A 20011-nucleotide genomic window follows, 5' to 3' on the forward strand; every position below is an offset into this window, starting at 1 on the left:
CAGGAGAGACTTCGTAGATGCGCACGATTGGGTGCTAAACGACGAAGTCGCTCAAGACATTTTTCTGCATTGGGGAGTGCCAGACATCGATCTGTTTGCAGACGTGGTAAATTCAAAATGCCCCGTCTTCGCGTCCAGACTCCCACAAGAAGGATCACGGGGAATGCACTTTTGATCAGATGGTCGCAGACATTGCTGTACGCCTTTCAGCCGCTCCCTCTGATCCCAGCTGACATACAGAAGATTTACAGGACCAACACCAGAATGATCCCGATAGCTCCAGAGTGGCCGCGCCAGTGGTGGTACCCGGATCTTCTACAGCTATCCGAAGCCCCACACCGGAGGCTTCCCTGCTGACCAAGAACAAAGGGAGAGTATTTCATCCCAACCTCTCGTCCTTGCGATTGACAGCATGGCTCCTGAGTTCATCCAGTATGGACACTTAGACCTCTCAGCGGACTGTATGAGTATTCTCAAGGAAGCAAAAAGACCCTCCACCAGGAAATCTTATGCTTTCAAATGGAAGAGATGGTACCTGTGGTGCAAGGATGACGCTTATGATCCAATCAAGGGTCAGGAGCAAGTAGTCCTTTCCTACCTGGTATACTTGACTGAGTCCGGCCTGCAGTATTCCTTCATCAGAGTTCACCTGTCTGCAATTACTGCTTACAGGAAATCTCCGGACCAAGGGTCATTCTTTCAAATGACAGTGGTCAAGGACTTTCTGGAGGGACTCAGGAAGGTTTATCCTCCAGTAAGATCCTCTTCTCCGCCTTGGGAACTTAACATTGTTCTTACTAAACTAATGGGTGCTCTTTCAAGCCTGTTCATAAGACCTCTTTGCACCATTTGACCTGGAAGGCTTCTTTTGTAGTAGCCATCATTTCAGCCGGCAGGGTGAGCGAGATTCAGGCGATGTGCTGTAAGCAGCCTTATACTGTATTTCATGCCAATAGGGTGGTGTTACATACTCATCCGAGCTTCCTTCCCAAGGTAGTCTCAGATTATCGCATCAGTCAGGTTATTACTCTGCCCACCTTCTTTCCCGATTGACTCCCCCTGAGAGATCATTGCATTCTTTAGATCTCCGGAGAGTACTGAAATTTTACCTGGCCAAGACTCAAACACTTAGGAAATCTGACCGGCTTTTCATTAACTATGGTTCCACGAACACCGGTATATCTGCATCTAAAAGATCCATTTCTCAATAGATTGTCTCTTGTATAGCTTTATCCTACCAGTTAGCTAACAAGACTTTACAAGGCAAACCTAAGGCACACTCTACCGGAATCAAAGCTTCTACCACAGCTCTCCTTCACAATGTTCCAATGTCTGAAATCTGTAAGGCAGTAACATTGCGATCAGTACATACCTTCACACGCCATTACTGTCTAGATTCTGATGTACGGGCCGAGGCCTCCTTGCGGAGTTTGTTTGCCTGATTGCTATTTGAATGTAATGATTTTTTCATGTTCTGTATACTCTGTTGCTCGTCCGCGAGGTTCTGGGTATGGGCTTGCTACTCTATTCATAGATTAGGACTATTGATGAGTGTCCCCTGGATGAGAAGGATTAGTTACTTACCTGTAATCCTAGTTCTCATCCAGGGGTATACTCCTCAAAGTCATAAGTGACCCTCCCTCCTCCCCGGACGAGCATTACTGGAGTTGTTCTATATTAATTGTTTTTATACTCCGGTGTCTATACAGAATGACCGTTCAAAAGAACTGATCTAACTGTCACCTGTGGTGCATGATAGGTGTAGAGGGTCTCCTGCAGGTCTTAAAGGCACGGTACCCTAACACTTGGAAGGCTTAAAGGCAAGGTGTCAGTTTTTTCTTTGTTTCATTATTGCTCTGCTATGCAGCCTACAGGCAACTGCCTGCAATTACAAGTTTTCCTTGTGGCAATAAAGCATTGCTGAATGCAACTTTTCAGTGCATGTCCTCTTTTTCTTATGGGCTAGGAGGGTATTGCTCTTTACAATGCAAACTTATGTCATTTTGGCATTTTTGCCATGTTGGAAAAAAATGTTGGCTCCATGTATATGTTTCACGTATGTATGTATGTGTGTGTATATATATATATATAACCTACTGGCGGTCGCCAGTAGGTAGTTTTAGTTAGGATTTTTTTCAATGCAAAATCTCAAAATTCTATTTGGAATAACTTTGGCGCCGGTTGACGAATCTGCCTGAAAATTTCCTCAAATTTGCCTCGCGGAGCTCCGGTCCTTCCTTGAAAGTTTGGGGGGGATTCGTCAAGCGGGGGCCGAGATAAAAGGGGGGTCCCAAAACGTGTTTTCCCCATGTTAATTTCCATAGGGCGGTCGAACTCACTTTTAGCCCGAACGGCTGAATGGATTTCCACCAAACTTGGCAAAATTGTAGGGACTGGTAGCCCGATGTGCCTTTGCTATGTCTCAAGATATGTGCTCAAGTGGATTTTGAGTAATTTAGGTTCAAAAAAATATATATATCTATGGCCGCACACCGGGGAGCGCAGCGGGCGCGACATGCGAGGTGCGCTCGGAAAGCTGATTGGCTCTCGGGCGTCTGTAAACATTCGAAACAGTCCGGACCGGCCGCCATCTTGTGTCTCGGTAGGATAGAGACACAAGAGGTGGAAAATAAAGGGGGGAAATTACCATAAGGGGGCAGGGTAGACCCCCCCCCCCCCGACCCCCTAGGTTTGATGTGGGGGCTATAAAAGTATATATATATATTTTTTTTGATTTGCGCGGGGGGAGCGCCTGGTACGCGCACCGGGGAGCGGACCGGGGAGCGGCCCATGGGGAAAGAAGAATGACAGTTATTAAAAAATGTAGCCATTTTTGAATAAATTGGAGGTAGTTCTAAAAAGAGCTGTTTTTTTCTTCTTTTTCTTCTTTTTGTTGTTTTATATTTTTTTGTGTTTTGGGAACATTTTGTACTTTTTTTGGCTTTTATGAACTATTTTATATTTTTTTTGGTATTTTTATTGGGATAAACGAAAAAACAGGGAATTGAAAATGGCTCAACTGGAGCAGAAAAAAAAAAAAAGAAAAATTAGGGTTTTTTGGGGCATTTGTGGTTGTCCCCAGCAAGGACGATGAGCTTTATGCTCAGTTCACCATAGGAGATGGTCTTACCACAATGTATACATGTTATACAGAAATCCGCAAACCGTGGCTGAATGCAAGGGATCGTCTCCCTTGCCTCTGGTCCCATTGGAGTGGGTTGATTTCTTTGGGAGGTGGAGCTTGAAGATTGGGGAAGGTTACTGGCCAGTTCCCTCATCTCTGCAGCAGAATAGTTGATTGGATGCCTGCGCTGCATGTGGCGAATCATGGTGTTGTTTCCGAAAGAGTATTTCTTATTAGGGTTTCCCCTGGAAAGTTCCACGCCACAGATTAGGCAAGTCACCTTGGCCGCATTTACTTTTTTCTTTACCTCTGGGATTGAAAAAAACTCCCATACAATTTGTGGTTTTGGCTGGTATGGGGTATTGTGTTCTTGCAGCCATCTTCTCCTCCCCTCCTCCTCCTCCTCTTCCTCCTCCTCTTGTTGACCACCAATGTAATCTTGTGGTGGTCCTCTTGGTGGTTGTGGTGGTGGTGGTGCTGGTGGTGCAGATGCTCCAGCTGCTGCTGCTATTGAAGCCATTTGAAAGTACAAAATCTATCTGAAAGATTGCCAAACAGGTCTTCCTACGTCAAAGGACAGTCAGAATAAGGAAAAAAGGTGGGGTCTTTCATCATTTGGAAAAAAAAAAGGCCTGAACCAATGAGAAATGTTATTTTCAGGTCACAAGACCGGGGATTTCATCATTATGAAACCAAAACTGTTCTGCACCAATAAAAAGTGTCATTTTCAGGTCACATGACCGACTCGCTTACGCGGCGCGCCCCCGGGCGCGTCGCGTAAGCGCATCACATGTTTACGTTGCCCGATCGTATTCGCTCGAGTGCTTCCGGGTGCGCTTACGCCGTGCGTATCACGTGGACGCGGCTATGCGATACGTCACAATGATGTTTTCGTTCGCGGCAATAGCGCTAACGGGACATTCTCCGGAGCGCGCCCTGGGGCGCTTAAAAAGACTACGCTTTCCGGGCCGCTCACCGGGGCGCGCCCCGGGAGCGCTCCAGGGTAAAAAAAAATATACATTAAAAAAATATTACATTTTATAGCTATAGACATTTGCTATTAACAAAATTTTGAAATTCAAAGAAAAAAATATAGGTTTGGGGCCTTATATATAGTTAGGAATTAGCATTTAAAAAACCTATGAAATTCACTGAAAAAACCATAGGTTTCACATCCGTTATAGTTAGGAATTAGCATTTAAAAAACCTATGAAATTCACTGAAAAAAACATAGGTTTCACACCAGTTATAGTTGGGAATTAGCATTTAAAAAACCTATTAAATTCACTGAAAAAACCATAGGTTTCACACCAGTTATAGTTAGCTGGAAATTTTACTGACATAAAACCATTGAAATTCCACGTTATAGTTAGTTGGACTCACTATAACTTGCGCGTGTAATGCACTGCTAATGACGTCATATATTACATCACTCATGACATGGTCAGTGACGCAATTTGTGGTATATGCCATCCAGTGCAACTGCGGAATTGTCTACATAGGCAGTACAATCTGCAATTTGAAAAAACGAATCCTGGAGCACATCAGGGCAGTCAAAAATAAAGATATGGCATATGCCACAGCGAAACATCTTTCAACTTGCCAAGGGGGAGACTGGAGAAAAATGACTTATTTTGCAATTGACTCTGTGGAAGAACATGAGAGGATGGGAGATCGAAAAAAGAAACTCCGACAGCTGGAATCAAGGTACATTATAAGACTAAGAACCAAAAATTCCGAGAGGCATGAACTTCGACGAGGAGCTTTATGTGCACTTGGAGTAACAAGCAGAGACACGAGGCCCTAACAATATCTGCCCTCATAACAGATAAGAATATGCAGCATGGAACTATCATGTAAAACTAATCTGACATGGGTACTATACTATAACGCAGGACATATATACGAATGCAAGGTGCAATGATTTTGCCTCCTATACATAAAAATGTTTGAAAATGTATAAATGCAACATTGCTACACTCAATGTAAATGTCATTAATAGCATTTAAATACCGAATTTTGATAAACATGCAGCATGTCTGATCAAATGCACACTTTTTGAAATACATTGCGATAAAATGTATCCCAAGAAACAATTGAGAACACTGTAACAGAAAGTGGATTCTTGTATGCAAACAAGGACTACATATCCCAGAAGTCTATGGGAATAGTAGAAATCAAAGAAAGTATAAACAGTTGCAAGAGAGTAATTGCACTTACCGTGAGCAAGGCCGTCAGGCTGAAACGCGTTGGTGTTAGACTGGGCACTGAAATAAACCTGTAAAAAGAAGTTGCTGTGTGCGGCGTCCTTTGTACAAAAAATTGTCTTTTTGGCCATTGGTCTGGCCCAACGCCAGCACCCGCTGTGGAGCGATCCTGTGAGCAGACCACATTGAATGAAAAAAAAAATATATATATATATATATATATATATATATATATATATATATATATATATATATATATATATATATATATATATATATATATATATATATATATATATATATATATATATAATCTGAGTTTTCTGTATATTCCGGGATCCCACACCTGGGCGGGGATTAGTCATAGATTATGACTTTGATGAGTATACTTATATAAACAAAAGGATTCTATCAATGTGCAATGGTGACTATTTTTATTTTTAATTTTCAATGTATAGTGTGATACTAGGCTCTCTCTTAGATCTGAAAAGACGAGAGCACTATGTGCTTTTTAAAATACCCCTCACACACTAAAAAGTCCTTTAGTGTCATGCTTCATCATGGGGGTCTCAAAACCACCCCGTGATTCTACATTTGACAGCACCCGACAGGGGGGACCGAAGGAGCCCTTAACTTTTTATAGAAATGGCCGATCTGGGCCTTGCATTCACCGAAGATGAAATTTCCAATTTAATGTCAACCCTAGGGACATTTGAAGGCCTTAGTTCAACGGGTCCTTCCACAAGAAATAATGACTGGGATGAATTGGAAGAACTGAGGAGAACCCAGATTAAAACAGCAATTCATGGGTTATTAATGTCAGAATATCTGAAAGTTAATACTGCTCCATCAGGCCTCATAGTTCGCAACGAACCATTCATATTTCTTGATGACAAAACCTTTAAAATTGATTGGTCACAAATCACGTGGCGATGTACACAAGATTGGATTGTACTCATAATAAAGACCGCTAGTAGACTAGCAACTGCACTCAGGGTGGAGATACAAACAATTTAAATAAGTCTAAAAAACTACGAATCTCCTGCCAACCTGAAGAAGTACCTAGATGAACTTAATGAAACATTAAATGAATTCGAAACAACTCTCAAAGAAAACAAGTATGAAAAACTAAAGATAGACACCAGCCGGTGGACCAAAGAAAGAATCTACCCTTACATTAAAGATGATTACAAATCATCACGCGACAACGCCACAGATGATGAATCATCCGACACCGGATCTAACAGTTCAAACTCGAGTAGAAACAAAAGCCCTAGATACCAAGGTACGAGAAGGAACCTCCGACGACCTAACTATCGCGGCACAAGGGGATGGAACAATTATCCACCACATTTGTTGTACCCTCAACAACAATACGGCCCACCGCCTTTTCAACATCCGCATGGACCTTTCCCACCATGGGGATACCAGCAGCAAGACTATGGCTAATTTGACCAATCGGCGTCTTTTTTAGGCGCACGCCAAGGACAGAACAAGGGGAGGAACAGGAGGGGCACCACCGTACATTGGAACACCGGAGAGGAAGAAACCCCGAGGGTGTCAACAAGGAGCATGACAGGCGCATCGAAGAATCAGAAATGAGCCTAGTGGTGAACCTCACCGACATCAAATTATCTGAACCTCAGAAAAGAGTATTGGAGAAGGGCTTAGGATACGTCCCTACAGCTAATATGGACAAATTTCACCTCTGCAAAGAGGTTCAAGAGTTTGAGACGTCTGAAACTCCAGGTCTTCTTTAAAGATAAGAAGGACAACGCTGAGCAAGGAGACACTGGACCAAAACCTAAATCTAATTTCACCTCTATGGATAACACACTTCCAATCGAACTCCTGACGTTCGAGAAAGCGGTCATGAAGGATCTTGATTAACTTAACCCATTGAACAACCTAGTCTTCCAAAATATTTCTAATGAATAACGAAAAGCTTTACGGGAATTGAGTACCAACAAAGAAGTTGTAATAAAACCAGCTGACAAGGGGGGTGCAACTGTGATACAAAGCAAGGAACAGTATGACAAGGAATGTACAAGACTATTACAAGACCAACGGAACTATGAAGTTCTCCGAGCTGATCCTACTGAGAGGATAACAATCAAGATCAACACAATGGTGGAGGAGGCATTGACCCACAATTGGATCACCAAAAAAGGAGGAGATTTTCTATGTCAAAGAAACCCAAAAACCCCCTATATGTACACTCTACCAAAGATCCACAAAAATCTGCAAAACTCCCCGGGACGTCCCATCGTCTCAGGGATTGGGTCGATTTTAGAACCAGTCTCGAGATTTGCAGATGCATTTCTCAGACCAATGGTCCAAAGGACATCAACCTACCTCAGAGACACGAAGGACGTGCTGAACTTACTCCAGGAATTGACATTTGATCCCAACACCCAGCTTTTAATCCGCTGTGACGTGGAAAGCCTATATACTAGCCTGCCACACAATGAAACCCTTGCAGTCATCGAGGATGTACTCTTCGAAGACGACTGGGAATACCAGACCCCACGAAATATGGTCATCAAATGTTGTTCTCTAGCACTAAAAGATAACTTCTTTTAATACAACGGCACCCTATACCTCCAGAAGCACGGGACCAGCATGGGGAGCACATTTGCTCCCAGCATAGCTGGTCTCTATGTGCACCATCTGGAGGGAACTAAGATACTGAAACATGGGCGTCCGCAGGGTGGGGCAAGGAGGGGCGCTTGCCCCCCCCCTGGATCTCTGGTCTGGTGCGGGCCATACTGGTGCAGCCATCCGAAATGTTGGTTATGTTTGGACTGGCACTGTAGATGATCATATAACGACATTAAGTGTCCTTTGAATGACACAACCTGGGCACTTAATTGCCAGGCTACTCGGTATTATACCCACCGAGCTCAGGGTGGCACTTCACTTGTCTTCTATTCAATTGGACAGATTTAAAGTAACTTCCTCTAGGCATATAATGGCACGTGTGCGCTGGTAGACTGAATTTGACAGCTATTTTATGGAGGTGTATATAATGGACCACTCTGACGTCACTGCCAAAGAGAGCTCTTGAGTCGGGCCCATCAGAGAGTTTTTGTGTAGCGAAGTGGAGAAAGCCCCTGACGCACAGGCCCTGTTTAGGTTCGCTCCCTGCTCGTGTGGATGAAAACACAGCTATCCCAGGCGATTCCTCGTTGTCTGAAACAACACAGCCAAATTGTCAGTGAAAATAAACTTGTACATTTGAAAAAAACGGCCCAAAGTGAGTAGTTTCCGCTTTCATTGTATAGTTTGTTAATTTTAGAGTGCTAAGAACATTGTGGTGTTCTGGAGTCTCTGCAAGGTGAAATCTGCCAGGGCACCTCGACCTTCCTTCCGAGATCAGTAAATGAACGGACATAAAATGTGACCTAGTCGCGTCTGTTATGTAGACCGCCTTGAAACTGCAGAAGTGAAGTATGCAGCGCTACATACACAATGAAGCTGATAAGCATCTGAACTGGACTTCGTCTCGACTCCGGTAGCACAGCCATTAATCTTTTGCTATATTTCAACCACTCTTTTAGGTTGAGCCTACCAAACAGTGCAGTTGCAAAAAAATACATATTTTGGACTTACCAAGAAAATACAGATGCTTGCAGCGGGCCCCACTGCTTACCATTAGTTGACTTCACTGTCATTCAATTGTCTACTTCTTATTCGATGGCTTTTCATGCGCCAGCTCGTCAACATTGTGTTTGTCCCTCCCATGGAGCCAAGCCTCTTTACCATCTTTCTGTTTGGCTCCCTAAGCTGTCTAACTTGTTATTTTCTCCCACCCTCCTCTTTGCTCTCTCTCTGCCATGTGCTTGCTCCACCCCTACCCTATCCCTCCTCCTCCCACAGTAGTCAGCATGGTCACCGGATGTGGTCCTGTGAGAATCCTGCTGGAATGGAAACAAACAAATAACAAGCATTGGCATAGCCAATAGGTCTCACCTTTGGGATTTTATAAGTGTTTAGTTATCCAGCACAATATCCTTGGTGCAACGACATCAACTGTTGCATGGCTAAACTATTATAAGGTCCCAAAGGCGAGAGCTATTGGCTATGCTAATGCTTGTTTAGTTATTTTTTCTTCCCATGACTCATGTCATTGGTAGCTGAGCGCTATGGCACTACCAATGACATTTAGCATAGCGCTCAGCTACCAATCACAAGAGATAGCCACCAGGCACAGGCGAGACAGGCAGCACTGTCATTGGGTAGCTGAGCTTTACCAATGATAGCGGACTACCACATCGCCTAATTGCCTGACATGATGCAATTTGAGAGCTGGACCAATCGTGGTCCAACTCCGACCTGCCCTCGCCCTGCTTAGCCCCCAACAAGTGCACACTGCGCAGGCTCCTCTCCAGTCAGACAGAGAGAGTTCAGAGAGAGAAGCAGCCTCTCTGTCCTGCGCTTTATGTTCAGATATAACAATAGATTAATTCAAAACTATTTAAAACTTGAAGTTTTAGGGCTTTTTGACAGCCTGTATGTTTTACAGCAAGCCCTGCCTGGTTATTTTTTAATTTCTGAAACATGGTGGAAAACAGAAGGAGACCTTTAGGAGAGGAGGGTAAAAATCAGGGCAGAAATAGTCAGAAAAATGTGTGTGGGGGGGAGGCGGGGGGAGGAAGGAAAATGCAGTAAAAAAAACAAAGCAGAACCAGGAAAAAACAGTCAGAACGATGGGGGAGACTAAGGAAAAAGCAGTAAAAAAAGGCAAATGCAGGAGAAAGCAGTCAGAAAAACGGGGGAGTGAAAAGGAAGGAAAAAACTGTAAAAATAAGGCAAAAGCACGAGAAAATACTCAAAAAAATAAAAGAAGGAAGCAGTAAAAAAATGGGACAGAAGCAGGAGAATGGAGAAAGCAGTCAGAAAAACAGGGGGAGATGTTAACATGTTGCCCCCCCCTGGAAAAATTTCTGCGGACGCCCATGTACTGAAACCCAGTAATCCTTTCAGAAACAACATCAGGACTGGGAAAAGGTACATCGATGATATCCTTATCATCTGGGATGGAGATGAGAGGACCTCCAAACAGTTCCTAACCTGGTTGAACCTACAGGATGAGTTCCTGAAATTTACCAGCACCACCTCGAACAGCAACCTGGTATTTTTAGATCTGAATATCTTCCCCAAAAATGGCAGACTGATGACCACAACACACTTTAAGAGCACTTCCAAGAACTGCTTGTTAATGTACCAAAGTTTCCATCCGAAACATCTACGGGACAATTTACCGTATGGCCAGTTCCTGCGCCTCCGCAGGAATTGTACAGAAATTGGATATTTCAAAGACCTACGGAAGAAATTGGAAACCCGCAAGTATGCGAAAAAAATAATTGACCAGGCATATAAGAAGGCAAGAAACAACTGCAGAGAAAGCCTACTTGAAGAGAGGGTACCTAAGGAGAAAGAGCAGAGACCAATCTGTGTTACCACTTATAATACGAGCTCGAACCAAGTGACTAAAATCATCACCAAGAATTGGAAGATTTTGAACAGTGGTGGTCTTCAGATACCAAAACCAATCTTTTCTCACAAGAAAGCACAAAGTGTAAGAGACATCTTGGTACACACAAGACCGAAAGCGGATAAAACCAACTCGCAAAGAAATCCAAACTTTGTACAAGGGTACTACCCATGTGGTGGGTGCAAAGTATGCTGTCTGACCAAGAAGAGTAAGAAACTAACTTTCAACAATGGGACCACGTGGGAACAGAGAAGTTTCAGCAATTGCAACAGTTTCAATCGTGTATCTCATCACCTGCCCATGCAATCTGGAGTATGTAGGCATGACGAGCAGGGCCATAAAGACTAGAATAGGGGAACATAAAAGCACAATAAAATGCAGGAAATCAAGCACAAAACTGACCAACCATTTCTTGGAAAGCGGCCACAAACCTGAGGACATCTCTTGGACCATATTAGAACAGGTCGATAATGAGAATTACCTCCTAGAAAAAGAACAGAGGTGGGTCTTCCGTATCCAGTCCAACAAAAATGGTCTGAACGATGAAATACCCTGGGGTCAGCTATAAGAGTACGCAACCGTCCTCCCTCAACTTTGGTCTGCCAATTAAGAGGGATTCTGTAAATACCTGAAACATGTTAACTATAAACCTCCGTGGCGCAATAGGTCTGTGCAGTCACTGTAGGTTGAAAATACAGTTGAGGTCACTCATGGGAGTGGTAACTACAACACACCACCCAATCTACTGTTATCTTAGCGTTTTCCAGAAGTAAATTGTAATTATCTGACTATGTACATTAGCCATTACCGCTGTGCAATACCCCCAATACGATCCTGATTTGGTCCTAATGCACTAATAAGTCTCTAACTTTTGTCGGTATACATGAGTGCATTGTGAATATCTGACTGTGTAAATTAATTATCACCGCTGTGCAATGCCTCAAATATGATCTCCATTTAATCTCGATGGACTAATTTTTAGGATTACATCCACCCATGTAATTTCAAGAAAACCCCTTTTTCCAACACAGCGAGGCCCAGATGTACAAACAAACAATTGTTTTTGCATTTTGGAACAGCTCACAACACTGAATTTTTTTTCGATTACATGGGATTAGTAGAAAGACTTCTGGGGAACCATTCTCTTCCCACCAGATGTCCCGCGGTCGGCGGCCATCTTAGGTTAGCGCACTAGTGTTTGCCGTCACTTGGCAACAGAGATTACAATGCAATCTCAATGGGTTTTAAAGACGTCAATGCAGGACGCCAGTAGTCCACGGAGCGGCACAAGGGTAGGAATAAGGCATTGCACTTATGCGGGAAATGTAAGTAATAGACTCCGACCACGAGTCTCTAAAAACTTGGTCCACGAGGCACAAACAAATTACGGACTAACACGTAATTGACGAAAGGGTGCGGTTTTCTTTTACAGTTTATTGCGTGGAACACCCTTCGCCTGCCAGCTCATCGGGCATGCAACAAATGTCGAACTAGTATGTATAACACCTCTACTTTGGTCTATCGACACTGTTTATTGGCATTTTATATCTTTAGTGTTTTTATCGCAAAGGTCGGGTCTCCTAAAGTTTCTCCCCTTACCGGGGTGTTGTTTTTAATGTATCGAGTCACGGGTGTGTGCATGTTGAGATGAGTCTGCCCTCACATTAATGGGGTTGTATGATACACGTTCAGCCATAATTGACAAACGAACCGTCAGATGAAATTACATTTAACTCTCCTCTCTGTCTATGAAGCCTAGTGTGCTTGCTTCAGTAACGAGAGGTCACCCATGAACAGTGTGATCGTTTGCTATTACGAACGATATGTGCTATACGCCAATAACTTTGCATATACATAAATATGTTTTGTTTCTCTCTTTTTTCGAATTTTCCCTTACAGAGACCGCAATAGGTCAATATTTTTGATAATATTTTTGATAACATTTTGGCAACAAATCACGCTTCACCTAGGGCCAGCTCATGCCCTGAAGCTCAAACAGGCAGCCTATTTTTGCTACCTGTTTGTAGGACTGTAGGCTTATCACTTTACAACCGAGCATTGTGTAGTAGGGACCACTAGAAGGTCCTGATGAGTAAGCAGTAGGGGACTGCTTACGAAACATGTCGACCAGGTAGTAAGCTAATTTCTCTACCTCAAAACCCCCTTCTTAATGTTCCCCGCCAGAGAAGTGAATAAAATGTATTTTTTCTACTAGCCAGGGAATTTTTAATTTTTACTTGCACTCACATATTTAAGTCCCTACACTTCACTGACATCACTTACACAGCACCAACACATAGCCTTCTGTCACAATAACTACTTCTCCCGCATAGTCCGTAGGTCGTAGCACGCCCCGCCCCGTAGAGGGACGGGAAGACCCCCAAGATGAAGCATGACACTAAAGGACTTTTTAATGTGTGAGGGGTATTTTAAAAAGCACATAGTGCTCTCGTCTTTTCAGATCCAAGAGAGAGCCTAGTATCACACTATACATTGAAAATTAAAAATAAAAATAGTCACTGTTACACATTGATAGAATCCTTTGTTTATATAAATCTGTTAGGAGGGTGATTCTATCATTACCTCTACGCTTCCTCTATTGTTTTGGATTTGATGAGTATACCCCTGGATGAGTACTAGGATTACAGGTACGTAATTAATCCATGGAAGATAATGGGTCAGTTAATGAAAGTGCCCTCTGGCCATGGTCTTCAGGGAGTTTTAAATATTTATGGGGAAAAAAACTCATGACATGGCCATATTATATAAAATAAATTCCGAGCTCTCTACAAGCAGTAAAAGAGATGAACAGGTGGAAAGGTCAGTATCTATCTTGGATAACCAAGATAGTGGGTACTTAAAATGGCATTCCTGTGTATATTCCAAGAGATGAGTTAATGTAATTAAAATCTTCCATAATTAAACTTCTATGGGATGGTAAATGAATGCAAAACAGTTACGATTTTTAGGGCGCTACGGAGACAAGGGTAAAATAAGATGTCCTGGTGTGGAGGCACACCATCATGCTCCCCATCTTAGGATACTCCAAGCTGCACTGAATTCGAAAAAAAATTTGGTTTTTCCTGGAGCATCCAATCACAGCGCAAGTGCTATGGGATGCCCTATATTTGTCAAAGAGCAGATTCCGAAATTCTTGTACATGAATCCTTTTATCCTGATGCTCTTGAAATCCTCGGCCAAATTAGTGTTGATCACCGCTCTTGCTAACTTTCCAGCCCACTTTCTCCTTACTTGAAGGAAGTCTCACTGTAAACCAGAGGCAGGTGTTAACACCTTTCAGAGATAGAGGCTGCCACATGTTTGAGAATCTCCAGATCAACAGGTTTTTAAGGTACAGCATGGACTTTGAAATAACTGAAAGGGAGCGGCCACGGTATTACCAACTTCCCCACTGAATGATGAACCTAAACAAAAGTGTGGGACTCTAGGCACCGTGCAGTATTTTGAAAAGTTTATTTTTGAATTCACTGCCACCAGGAGCCTGATCTCAACAAACAGTGTCGAGGCCAGGCACAGTCTCACAGATTGTTTGGAAAGTCTAGCTGGGGAGAAACTTATTTAATATAACATTCAACGGTTGTCAAAAAAAGGACAAGTGCAAGATAAGTTCTCCTGTGAGAGTCGAGTGAAGAAAGAACAATTTAGAAAAGAAACAATTTTAACATCTTAGTATTTTAATTCTACAGAGGTAACACCCTCTTTGCCTAAGTCGGGTAGAAATGTCTACACCCTTCATTCTGCGGCCTGCAATATAATATATGTGCCCTTCCCACAACATGATGATGCATTCTAATTAAAAAAGCATAATTCAGAAGAGAAGATGTGGGAGAATATAATTAAAATTGTGTTATAAACAAGCCCCAAAACACTGCTTCACTCTTTGCAGCATCATTTCAACCAGTGTTACCTCTGTAGAACTAAGATTCTATGATCTTGAAATAGTTTCTTTTCTGAATTTTTCTTTCTTCACTCACCTTACATGAGCACTTTTCTTGCACCTCTTTTTTTTGACAGCCGTCGAATAATATACTGAATATGCAATTTCAATAACAAATATATAAAGAAGATTTTGCTTCTTGAATTTATTTGTTTGGTCTTTCTCTCTGGTGTATGGTTGAAGAGTAGTTTACTCTCTTGTTAAAGTGATAAGGAAATAACCTTATTTTGTGACTCAATCGATTAATTTAACGAGTCCTTTTGCCTCTTTTGTCTCCAAAGAGGTCACGTCAGGACCAATTGTTGTTCTTACCGTAATGTACCCAGGTCCTCTGACGTAATCTGGGTTACCCCATTAGTGTGTAATAATATTCTATGTGGACAAATTAAATATCATCTAGTGATTTGTGATTCAGTCTTTGAATGAATGGCAACATCCATGCACTCATTGACTTTTTCGATTGTCTCTTTTAACCATCTTGGTTATGAGAAGGTAGACCTGTTCCTTTCGTGAAGACCAAGTGTTTATTTAAACTGAGGAAAGATGCAGATGCATCCTTACTTATAAATACCTCTATCTTTAAAATTTGCACACTGCTACCTGTAGGTCATTTCACACGTTTACAAAAACATTGCATAGATACGGATTCAAGAACAGGCTCCAAAGTAGGTAAAGCATCCTGCAGAAAGCTGTAGCTCAAAAACCTACCTGTATGTATTTGATCTACTTTTCTATTCTTCTAATGAATTGGTTTGTTGATAAAAATGGATAGAATTGCCTTGCCATTCTGTTCAGTGTACAAGAATAGCTGTACAGATCCCGCCTTGGAAAAGGAAATATTCTGTAATTCTAGTTCTCAATCATTAACATCTGAAGTTGTGAACATCATTGCTTCTACCCGACATAATGTAGTGTAGGACACTTTCGTGGACAGGCTTTCAGAGGAATTTCTTTGGAGCAATTAGAGCTCTGTTTTTGTAGCATAGCAGATTCAGCTTGAGGCTTTAGAGGCCCACACATAAAACCTGTAACACTTTTTTGTTTGTTTAAAAAATTATCTGAAGTTTTTGTCAAATGTTCACTAAAATGGACTTTCCCAATTGGAAAGAGAGAAAATAGATCTGATTCATTTAGTTGAATATTAAGGTAACTAAGGGAGAACAATTTTTTTATAAGTGTTTGGAAATCTCACTCACCAGCTTAAATATTAATTGTTCGTGAATTCATTAACGTTTCCATGTAGGAGATTCAGAGTTACGAGTATGCAAGTATTTCTTACTTACAAGCAGGATAGTCCTTGGAAAAGACCATGAAATGAAAGAACTCACCCCATCCCAAGAACAATACATTTGAAACCTATTTATTATTTTATTGTAAGATCATTCTACCAATGCTGGATGCCCAAGCTTACAATCCCGGGAACTCTGAAAGCAGGAACGTGGAAGTCCTAATAAAAACAGGGGAAGGCACAATTAGCATGGACAGTGTGCATGCCTGTCATTTGATAAAAAGGACTAGCACAACCTGTCCCACACTTTACAGCCAAAGGTGGAACAAAAGAAAATGCAATGTGTAAAATATCATATGTGTAAATAATGCTATTTACAGTGCATTTAGTCATTTATAAACCATTTCCAGGGGTCTAAAAGGATTATGATCATGTTATGACTTGATAGGTGTCCTGGAGAATCCCCTTGACTGTTCGAGCACTAGACATTATTCCAAATAGGAGCATGAAACAAGCATTTTGTTATTTTGCTAGTGTGAATCATGCTTTCCACGTATTGCGGAGTTCACCTTATAAATGAATCAAATTTACCATAGCTCTTATGATCACTGGAATCCCTCTTTTAGGTTCATACAAGGTTTATACTTGCATTACTTCCGGCAGTAGTTTAGGTTTCTTTATTAATAGTGTCACACTTTTGTCTCTTAAGCCTTAAAAGTGCTCTCTATTACATGAAGATTTGTTTATATGCTTCTGATTCAGGAAACTAAAAGTGATCATACTTTTTTTTAGGAATAAAGACAAATGGGGTCAACATTGGCATGCATGTGTTTGAGCTAGGACAATAGTTAGGAAACAGCATATGTTGCAAGGGTAGGCTTGTATCACTCGGTGTAGCAAAAATGAGGGCCCTATTGCGAGCAAGAAAAAGGTTTCTCCTTTCCCCCAGGTTGGATATTCAAAGACACAAAATCAGGATGCTGTAGGCCTTGGTGAGGTCCTGCCAGGAATCCAGGCCAACAAGAGTTAATATAGCAAGAGTGGTTATCAAGCCACAAGATAAAGTTGACCCACAGAGGTCTACATCTATTTTGATTATTTTGTGACGCAAGTCGGAGGTCTGGTCATTAAAGAATAGTTGTGATAGCAGGAAGACTATATCAAGGTGAACAGTGTAAAGAAACAAACTGAATTTAGGATTGTGCTTCAGTATTACTTGTATTGATAATTGTTAAACAAGCAGACATGTAGATTTTTGCAAAATTCAAAAGCAATTATCACTTACATTTTTTTAGCAACCATTTGACACTGGGATATCTGACACCTCTTTATTAACCAGCTCAACAGAACAAGAAAAGGAGAAGCACCTTGCTGAATCAACTCCAACACTTGGCATTCATGAGGTAGGAAACTGAAGCTCCTATTAACATATGCTGCTTCTTCCTGTGTTGATGCTGTTCTCTAGCATGCGACTGTTGAGAAACTACTTTGAAGTAAAATGTGAACACTAGGATGAAACTTTTGTATTACATTTTTTTATGTTAAACAGTTAAGAAAAATGCAAGACATTGTCACTTTCTGTGTAAGTGTTTTGACCAGATGATTACCTAACAATCAGCTGAGAGATACTTCTATACTATCTGGAAAGTTGCTTTTTGAAATTATTTGATTGTGTTGGGTGCAAGCAATAGCTTGCACTAGTTGCCAGTTAACGAAAGGAATAGGCTCAAGATCCTCTGTTTAGTTGTTTCAAAAAACTCTTGTATGGTTATGATTGGTCCTGCATGAAAGAACGCTGTTGAAAGACATGTGCCACAGGAAAGAACGATGGCTGGGCTAAGCAGATAAGTAGACCAAACACATTAAGACCTTCCTTAATCTGAACCTCCTCAAAAAAATTAAACCTTTCATCCTGTCCATGGACCTCAAACAAGCCACCAAATCACTGGTGTTATCTGGACTGGACTATTGGAACGCAGTTCTCTCCGGTACAGCTCTCTCCCACTTAGCCCCACTCAAAAGAACTCTCAATGCTGCTGCCTGAATGGTCAGCGGAGTCATAAAATATGACCACCTATCTCCCGCACTCAGAGAACTAAAATGGCTCCCAGTGGAAATGCGTGCCAGCTTTAGAACTGCCTGCCTTACTCACAAAGCCTTGCGCACAGGGAAACCGGAATACCTGTCCTTCAAGCTCAAAAAAGCCGGCCAGTTAAGAAACCTTAGAAGTTCCAACACCCACTTACTAATCCCTTTGAAAACACGCAAGCAAAAAACTGCAGCACGTTCCTTCGCAGGAAACGCACCCAAAATCTGGAACTCCATCTAAGTTGATATCAAGACTACTCCCTCCTTCATAAAATTCAAAAGACTCTTAAAAGACTTATAACTCAACCGTGCCTTCCCAAACTGAATTCCGAAACGCACAAGCCGGCACTCTGCAGCCACCTGGCAAATGCTCCAACACTCCCCACCTCATCCCCGTCCCCTAACCCCCTACTCTTCCCTCTACTCCCGGAGGAAGACTTGGCTCAGGACTTTGTCCACGCATCGAGACTACCTCGGAACCGCTCTACCTCAATGTGCTCCTTGGACGCACAGCACACTGGAACTTTTGAACACTTATGCTTTCTTTTGCCTCTTTTATGTGTTTTTTCTCCCCTGTATGCTGTAAAGCGCTCCAATACCGTTGGTTCTGGCTAGCACTATAAAAATTATACAAAAAAGAGAGGGGACTGAGGAGCTAGTAAAGGTCCAGTGTCCATGCTCCTGATACAAGTCTGATAACAAAAAAGAGGACTAGGTTCCTATACAAGGGTGCAAAAGTCACCGATGCATGAGCGAGGGAAGAGTGTGCCCGTTTGATACGCATGCGCCTCTTCGTCGCCATGCTGCACATGCGCATTGAGATATTTCCTATTTAGACATCACCGGAAAGAGTTTCCGCCTCTCCCGACTTGCTGATTTAAAACCTCGCGTTTCGCCGCTCTTAATTTACTTACGGCGAGCGTCTGGACAGGGGTAGGTGTACTAGAGGGAGCACCCGCATATCTTTGTAAGTACCATTTTGTTTCAATCACTTGATGGTTGCCATCATTTTCACCTAATTCCATTGGTGCTTTCACATTTTTATTTATGTGCCTGGTCTGTGTCTATTGTTTCCACAGCCCGACTATACGCGGGCGTCCATTCTCTTGACCATTGGAGGAGTGCTTTTACTAGTGCTTGGTAAGCACATTGATGGTGTACCACATGTTTCACGTTTTGGTAATTCCCCCATATTTTAACATTGGCAGGCTTCTGCCTCATAGTTGTTATACGTTAAACCACATCCATGTAGCAGAGTCTAGGTGCCGTATTTTAACAATATAAGCGTTAATTGAGCCAATGGCTCTTTGTACTAGCGGCCCCCGCCCCATGGTGGACCTTTCCCGTATGCCTGCGCACTCTTTCTGTAAAACTAGGTGTACACAAAAGTGGCACCTTGTGATGCATCAAGTTGTTACTGACGTTCACATGTGGTTTATCTTGTTTTCTTGTTTCCTAGGTACCAACCAGGAGCAGCTTCTATGTAGCAGCTGAATTTACATAGAGGGTATGCAGGTCTCCTGACCTGCCTGGCTGAGATGAGAGGGTTCTCATTTTAACTTTTATGTATTATGTTCACGTGCACTTCACTGTTTTTTATTTTTTGGTCCTGAAGAAGCGCCAATGACCTATGGGCAACAGAGGCGCAAAGCATGACGACCGCGACTATAGACACCCAGGCATAGTGGGCCTTTTGGGGTCTGTCATTTTTAAGCAGTACTCTAAACTGCCACGGGTTTACCAAGAAAATCTTAATGCTGCTTTCATACCCTTGGAATTTTACCACACTATCACGTTTGCACGTATTTGAATTACCCTCCTTTACCCTCCCCCACACTCCCGCATGCAACATCCGACATTTCCTCAAAAAGATCTCCGATCAAGTGACCCTTCGGGGGACCCGTAGGGA

General features: G+C 42.3%; 1 protein-coding gene across 3 annotated transcripts in view; it reads left to right on the plus strand.

Moving 5' to 3' along the window:
* The window catches only part of RAD21L1 (RAD21 cohesin complex component like 1), a 1036426-nt gene that overhangs the window by 931470 nt on the left and 84945 nt on the right, over positions 1 to 20011 (plus strand). For all 3 annotated transcript variants that reach the window (XM_086932732.1, XM_086932731.1, XM_086932733.1), the window contains one exon: positions 17310 to 17417. In XM_086932732.1, the coding sequence (XP_086788858.1) occupies positions 17310 to 17417 (108 nt within the window). The remainder of the gene's footprint in view (positions 1 to 17309; positions 17418 to 20011) is intronic.

Source organism: Lissotriton vulgaris, chromosome 7 (assembly GCF_964263255.1).
Source record: "Lissotriton vulgaris chromosome 7, aLisVul1.2, whole genome shotgun sequence".
In the NCBI taxonomy this organism is placed as follows: Eukaryota; Metazoa; Chordata; class Amphibia; order Caudata; family Salamandridae; genus Lissotriton; species Lissotriton vulgaris.